Raw genomic sequence first — 8,086 nt, 5'->3', positions numbered from 1 at the left:
CTCTCTCTCTCTCTCTCTCTCTCTCTTCCTCTCTCTCTCTCTCTCTCTCTCTCTCTCTCTCTCTCTCTCTCTCTCTCTCAAGAAAGTCTAAGGCTGATCAAAGTGCTTACCAGCTCCAGGAAGGGGGAGGGAGGAAGGGAGGGAGGGAGACAATCTGGAACCTATAACTTCAGAAAACTTCTGTGGAAAATTGTTTTTACATATAATTGGTCAAATGTAATACCTTTTTAAAAAAAGGAAAGAAAGTCTGAGGCTTCAAGGAAACATTAGCTCTCAGAGGCAGCTGGGTGGCTCAGTGGATGGAGAACCAGGCCCAGAGACAAGAAATCCTGGGTTTAAATCTGGCCTCAGACACTTCCTCACTGTGTGACCCTGGGCAAGTCACTTAACTCCTATTGTCGAGCCATATCTGGCTCTTTTGAGGGATATCTGGATATGGCTCTTTCTGCAGGAGCCATAAAGTCCATTTTTTTTCAGGCACTGTTATAGGAGCGCGCACTGTGAGCACTGTACGGCTCTCACAAAATTACATTTTAAAAAATGTGGCGTTTATGGCTCTCACGGCCAAAAAGTTGCCGACCCCTGCTCTAGCCCTTACACAGTATTGATTCCAAGATGGAAGATAAACAAACGAAAAAAGAGATGTTAGCTCTCTATTCTCCTTCCAAGACCCTGAGATTTTTCTCCAAGAGTAGGAAGAATCTGTGTATAAGCTATTTTATGCTACCCAAAAGGCCATAGACATTTATGCCACCTCAATTATCTGCATCATTGTTGGGTGGCCACAATTTGGATAATCTCTGAAGAGTGGATAATCCAAAAATTCATTTCTATTCAATATTTGATTCTGTATTTTCCCCTCAGATTTAACTTCCTAAATCTATTTGGCCTTGGCTAATATTAAATTACAAAGAGCAGCTAGGTAACATTGGATAAAATGCCAGGCCTAGAGTCAAAAGGACCTGGGTTCCAATCTAGGCTCAGATACTTCCTACCTGTGTGATCCTGGGCAAGTCACTTAACCCTGATTACTAGCCCTTGCTGCTCTTCTATCTTAGAACTAACACTAAAACAAAGGTAAGGGTTTAAAAAAATTAGACTGAGCTCTAAGTAGTATGGGAAAATAACTGGAACCTATGCTATGCATTAGGAAGAAGCTGGTCTAGGATTTACAAATTACATGTACTGTGGAAAAGCTGAGAATAATCTATATTGGTCTTGTGTTTTTGTTTTTTGTTTTTTTTAAATCCTTACTTTCCCAAATTGGAACTTTGCCCAAAGGGCTTTAAATGACTGCTTGCTCTTTGACCCAGTGATACCACTGCTAGGTTTATAACCCAAAGAGATAATAAGGAAAAAGACTTGTACAAAAATATTTATAGCCGTACTCTTTGTGGTAGCAAAAAATTGGAAAATGAGAGAATGTCCTTCAATTGGGGAATGGTAGAACAAATTGTGGTATCTGCTGGTGATGGAATACTATTGTGCTCAAAGGAATAATGAACTGGAGGAATTCCATGTGAACTGGAAAGACCTCCAGGAACTGATGCAGAGTGAAAGGAGCAGAGCCAGGAGAACATTGTATACAGAGACTGATACACTGTGGTAAAATCAAATGTAACGGACTTCTCTACTAGCAGCAATGCAATGACCCAGGACAATTCGGAGGGATTTATGAGAAAGAAAACTAGCCATATCCAGAGGAAGAGGAAGAACTGTGGGAGGGAGGAGAAACAAAAAAGAAAAACAACTGCTTGATCACATAGTTCGATGGGGATATGATTGGGGATGAAGACTCTAAGCAATCACCCTAGTGCAAATATTAATAATATGGAAATAGGTCTGGATCAATGACACATGTAAAACCCAGTGGAATTGCTCACTGGTTACGGGAGGAGGGTGGGAGGATGGGAGTGAAAGAACATAAATCTTGTAACCATGGAAAAATATCCTAAATTAATTAAATAAAATTAAAAATTAAAAAAATTAAATTAAAAAAATCTTACCTTCCATCTTAGAATCAATACTGTGTGCCGGTTCTAAGGCAGAAGAGTGGTAAGGACGAGGCAATGGGAGTTAAGTGACTTGCCCAGGGTCACCCAGCTAGGAAGTGTTTGAGGCCAGATTTGAACGTAGGACCTCTGGTCTCTAGGCCTGACTCTCTATTCCCTGAGCCACCCTGCTACCCTTGATCTTGTGTTTTTAAATGACAATAACTCACATTTATATAGATTTGGAAGAGTAATGAGAGGGGGGTCCAGACAGATGGTTTTACCCATGTAAGGAACTCACAGTGAGGAAATTCTTTCTACCAAAGTAGTTCAACAATTTATCAGTAATTTATTATTTTAAAAGTTGCTTGGAGCACTAAGGAATTAAGTCACTTACTCATGGCCACCTAGTTAGTATGTATTAGAAGCAGGAACTTTATAAACTCAGGTCTTTCTGACTCCAGACCCTTCAATCACAGGCCACCTCTCACATAGAATTTTATGGCTACAAAGAATTTTCACCATACTCTTGCCTTCTGCAAAAGTTGTGGCTCTGAGCCATACCTAGATTGACACTCCAAGTGGTCCTCTTTCCCACCCATCCCCTTCTTACCCTCCATCCACGATCTCATCCACCACTAGGAAGGCTCCATCCATGTTCTCCACCAACGAGCGTTTTTCTATGTTCCTCCTGAAGGTATAGCAAGCCAACTGAGCCACTGCCTGCTTCTGGCAGGGGATTATGGGGTCCCCCAACATTACCTTCTTCCAGAAAGTATAGAAGTGTTCAAGGCTTATGGGTGGGGGAGTGGAGGGAAATGATGGGACGGAGAATAAGGAACATGCCTGATCCTGTGCCAGGATCTACCCTACCCCTCACTGGCCCACATCCATCAAGGAACCTAACTTGGTTTACAATAGTCCAACTTTCTACATGGATCTTCTCAGTTTTTTACTTCAGTGGCAGTCACCCAAAAGGCAAGGGGGCTAAGAATGAGAACTTGGAGAGGAAGGAGGGTTCTCTTCCCAGGTCTGAGGAGACTGAGGCTTGGGGAACCTCTCTGGTATAGAAGGTGTCTAGGAGATGAGAAGTTGTTTGGGGGCTTTTTCTGGTGATTGTGACTATATTCAACATGGATACAAAAAGTGAAATACACTTTTTTTGGGGGGACGACTCTTACCTCAAGGGCCTCGCTGACACTTACCGTAACACATGGTTTAGAGAATCAAACAGGCAGGTGAGAACAGACATGAGCATCAGCTGAGTGAAAGCAGGAGACAGAAAAGAAAAAGAGACCAGACCTAGTAAGGCCAAGGAAAAACCTTCCAAAAACAATACTAGATGCCTCGGGGTGAGTGTTTTTCTTCTCCTAAGAGGCAGTGGGATGGCCCTGCAGCAGGTAGGACTGTGGTTAGACCTTAGTAAGGAAGTACATGGCTTCACATCTGAGTAAAGTCAGATCATACTACAGAGAGATCATGGAATCTCCTTTTCTTGAGACAAGAAAGAGATGAATGGCCAACTAAAATATATTGAGCTTTATTTCATCTGGATGCAATAGCATGAATAGTTTTAAGGTCTTTTTTGGCTCAAGGATTTTCCTTATTATCTTCATTTTTTGGTAAGTGAATAATCTTATAAAACCAAAATCCCAAATCATATGCCCAAATAAATAAGTGATAAATCCTATGTTTTCTTCTGAATTTCTACTCCTAAAGCATTAGGATTTTCCTTAGGTGACAGACTGGATCACTATGCTCCATCACAGTGAAGAAAACCAATACTCAACCCACAAAACCCTCAGAGGCTCTCCCCAACCCATACCAACCCTCTTCCCAGATTTTTCATTGGTCCCCCACATTGTCTCCCCCAAGCCCTTGTGTTCACCTCATTCTCCTGGGATGAGCCTACGACATACAGGAAAAGGTCAATGCTGCTCTTGTAGACAATGGTCATGCCCCCGAAAAAGGCAATCTCACCTTAAAGGATGTGAAGAGAAGAAAAGGAGAACATTCAGGCTCCCTCCTACTTGGCCTCATGTTCCACCTTCCTTCTAGCCTTAGGTGGACTAGCCCCATCTTACTCATCCTCCTCTTGGTTGCTCCTGGACCATCTTTTGTCTTTCTTTGTTTCTCCAGGTCTTGACACAGTGCTTGGCATATAGCAGGTACTCAATTAAATATTTCTTGATTGACTGATTGTACATTCCCATAACTTCCTTCTCCTTGGTGGACCCCAAACATTTTTTTTCAGCTTGGCTCTGGAAGGCTTCCTTAAAGGCAGGGGTATAAGCCTACAGCCTAAAGATATGGGCTGAGTGAGAAAATCTACTGTCTAAAGTCTTTAGAGAAAGGAGACCAAGCTCAAAAAGAGCTCTTCCTTGGATAGCTTAAACATAGCTTCTGCCCTGGGGGAACACCTCCAAGTGAGAGGAAGCTAGAAATGGTACCAAAACATTTAGTGGGATAGGCGAGGTAATAAGAGAGCATGGGTGGTGACTGGGGATGCTGAGGGGGTCAAGAAGGCTTCACTGAAAAAACAGGTAAGAAGGTTGTGTGCAGAGGGGCAGAAGGGAGTGAGCATCTAGAACAAAAGAAGTGGCTTGGGGCAGCTAGTGGAAGCAGGAGGTGCTGGGTTCAAATCTAGTCTTAAACACTATCTAGCTGTGTGACCCTGGGCAAGTCGATTAACCCCCACTGCCTAGCCCTTATCACTTTTCTGCTTTGGAACCAATACTTAGTATAGATTCTTAGATAGAAGGTAAGGATTAAAAACAGAAAAAAAAAAAAAAAGAAATGGCTTCTATGAAGTCTCAGGGTTGAAAAAGGAAGTGTAGAAGAGAAAGAGAAAATTTGGTTTGGTTGGAGAGCAGAGTTTGGGGGTAAGGAGGGAAGCAGAAGTAAATTAATTGGGAGGGCAATGAAGGAAATGCAGTCACTTACTATCAGTTCTATTGGTCTTGTTGAAGACATTTTTCTCAAAGGCCTTCTGCTCCTTTATGGAGGGGAATGTGTCATCATAATACTAGAGAGAAGGGAGAAGAAGAGCTGACAGCATTGTGGGGATGGTGGGGCCTGGACATCAGATGAATGTGGCTGAGCAGGGACAGCCAGCAGGCTGGACTCTCGGAGCCTGGCCTCCCTGCAGAGTCCCCTCTTTTAATGGGCCTCAGATCCCTAGGGTCTGCCTAGAGCAAACACATTCAGCATCCCCAACTCCATAAAAAAGAAAATGATTTGTTTGTTTTTCAAGACTGATATCGGGTCTTCTTTTTAGAAGCTGTTGGAGATCAGTTAGCTGCTTTCAGGCCTTAATAAACAGAGTTGATTTAGACTATGTCATGACACTGAGCTCCCTACTGATTTGGGTCCACAAAAAGTAGTTTAGCCAAAGTTCTGCCTCATGTAAGGAACTCAACTCCTTCAGCAGAGAAATTTGCCAAATTTCTGGGACTTCCCATAATAGGAAGAATGGAACATTCCAACTCTAGAACCTGGAGTCAGAAGACCCGTGTCCGATACCCTGACTCTTATACTTCGCTAGTTTAGTGACCTTGGGCAAGTTTTTGTTGTTCCATCTTGTCTGATTCTTTGTGGCCCCCATGAACCAGAGCTATCCCGGGGGTTTATCTGGCAAGGATAACTGGACTTGTTTGCCATTTCCTTCTACACTAGTTCCAGCAGATCCTTTTGTCAGACAATCAGAAATTAAGTGATCACACAGATGGGAAGTGTCTGAGGCTGGATTTGAACTCAGGTTTTCCTGAATCTAGGCCCAGTGCTCTTAACCCCTGAGCCACAGTTGCCCCTTTAAGCAAGTCACTTCCCCCTAAGTATCCTTATTTATAAAATGGAGGAGTTTGATTAGATGATCTTAAGGTCCTGTCCAGATCTGATATTTGGTGACTCTGTGAGCTGCTTTAGCTATTTTGGGAGGGGATGCTAACCAGTGGGGCAGTGAGGCTTCAGGCTAGAGCAGTGATTCCCAAAGTAGGCGCCACTACCCCTGGTGGGTGCTGCAGCAATCCAAAGGGGCGGTGATGGCCACAGTGCATTTATCTTTCCTATTAATTGCTATTAAAATTTTTTTAAAATTAATTTCCAGGGGGCTAAGTAATATTTTTTCTGGAAAGGGGGCGGTAGGCCAAAAAAGTTTGGGAACCACTGGCCTAGAGGCTTTGCACAGCCTCCCCTTTGCCTTTCTCCTAGGTGGGATGGAGAAGCTGGGGCCTGAACACTGGACCACTATCCAATAGCCTAGTATTGGGAGTCTGGATGGACGAGTCACCTGCAGTGCTTGAGAGAGGATGCTCAGTTAGTTACTAGGGCAGGGAAGAGAGCCTTGGCCAAAGAGAACTGTAGACTTGAGCTTTATGCTGCATGCTGAAAGGACTTATAAATTCCTGTCGCCTCTCCAGCTTCACCATTTTTTAACATGGGGATTTTCATGGTCAAATAATCATCGAAATTATATTTGTGAAAAACACTTTTCCAGGAAGGGGCTGTTGGTAGCAAGGTGGTATCAGGAAGACCTGAGTTCAAATCCAGCCTCAAACACTAGTTGTGTGACTCTGGGCAAGTCATTTAACTGTCTGCCTCAGTTTCTAATCTACAAAATGAACCAAAGAAGAAAATGTCAAACTATTGTAGCATTTTTGCCCAAGTAAACCCCGAAATAAAGTCAGGAAGAGTCAGACACAACTGAAACTGATATTACAAGATAATGAAAACAGTTCAACTCTTAGATTTGGAGCAATGGGGATTCCTGAGTTCCATTTATTTGCTTCATTATTCTAAATCCCTAAAAAGCCAAATATGATATCTCTTTGTTTTCTTAGGATCCATCTGGCCAGTGAAAAGGGTGGAGAAACATAAGACTCTCCTCAGGGAGATATTGCAGGGTGAAATGACAACTCCTTTTCCAAACCATGGGCAACCCAGACTAAAAGTCTGAAGGCGACAGTGGGTGGCTGGACCCCTAACAACACCAAAGCTGAGATACTGTGGGGGAGATCTAGTGTCTTCCGCTGGGCTGGATTCCAGTGGACTCTCATCTTTGGGTTTCTGGCTTGTTATATTCCCAGAGACCTCTTTGGTAAGGGAGGCTACAGGGAGAGGGAGAGGCAGGGAGTTACCTTGGCCAGAAGCCGATGTCCATCATTATCCAGGATGAAAACTGCTTTGACAGTGTAGAGAGATGGTTCCTGCAACTGACCCCAAGGAAAGGCAGAGTGAGCAGACTATTGAGAGAGTGACCCTCAGACCTATTCATCCCAGTTTCTCTACTGAAGAAAGAGATTGATTCCTCAGGCTTCCAGGGATCCCTTCCATGGAGATCCATAGAGGGCCTGACTCCACTCTGGAGAGTCCCCTCACTGTCTACAACCCTGAAATCCCCACTAACTCCCCCTTTCCTGAGGCTGCTGAGGTTCCAGCCAGCTTCTAATCTTGGCCTCAGAGGCCAAGGCCTGGTGCTTGGGTGCCCCTTCTCCGTGCAGAAGGTCCACCCAAGCCCAAGTTCTGTCATGCACTGACTGCTCCAGAGTCTAAGTCGGAGTGTATCACAGAACCTGGGCCGGGGAGACTGACAGGGGTCCTTTTCTGACCCTCCCACTAGAAACTTCTCCCTCCTGATTGCAGAGCTTCGGGACTTGAGCCAGGGCTGGGATCCACTTTCCCAGAGAGCTTGGGAATGTCAATCAGATGGAGAATCCGACACATCCACAGGGCTAGGTCTCCAACTCGGCCAGGAGGAGGGGCTGCTTCCCCTCTCCCCACCCCCAACCTTCATCCCCTATCTAGTTGGCAACCCTGCTCTTCCCTTTAGGGTTCTTAGAGTTGCCCTGGCTGTCTGGGACCCCCAAAGAGCAATGGACATTCGGACTTTTTCTCAATTCAATAGATGTACCCAGTGCAACTGTTCTCTGTGCCCACTCCCTGCACCCCATCCCAATACCAAATGGATCTAGAATTGCAGCCAAGACCAGACCCAGAACCCTCCCCGTCAGTTTGGACCAAAAGCTCCTAACTTTTCTTCCTCTTGTACCTCTCAGAGTCTTTACTCGGGCTCTGCATACTACTAGCCTCCCCCTCCC

The 8,086-nt window shown here is 44.4% G+C and overlaps 1 protein-coding gene across 1 annotated transcript; it reads right to left on the bottom strand.

Moving 5' to 3' along the window:
* Window positions 1-2,600: 2,600 nt before the first annotated feature.
* Window positions 2,601-7,231, bottom strand: LOC123255120 (coatomer subunit zeta-2-like; the record flags this gene model as incomplete). Its single annotated transcript, XM_044683973.1, has 5 exons — window positions 2,601-2,682; window positions 3,197-3,252; window positions 3,880-3,971; window positions 4,935-5,016; window positions 7,127-7,231. Coding segments are annotated over 5 exons (417 nt in total), but the record flags the coding sequence as incomplete, so codon positions are not given.
* Between the last annotated feature and the right edge of the window lie 855 nt (window positions 7,232-8,086).

This window comes from Gracilinanus agilis, unplaced genomic scaffold, assembly GCF_016433145.1.
Source record: "Gracilinanus agilis isolate LMUSP501 unplaced genomic scaffold, AgileGrace unplaced_scaffold39510, whole genome shotgun sequence".
In the NCBI taxonomy this organism is placed as follows: domain Eukaryota; kingdom Metazoa; phylum Chordata; class Mammalia; order Didelphimorphia; family Didelphidae; genus Gracilinanus; species Gracilinanus agilis.
Note: the sequence above shows the minus strand (reverse complement) of the source record. Positions and strands in the feature narration are given on the sequence as shown.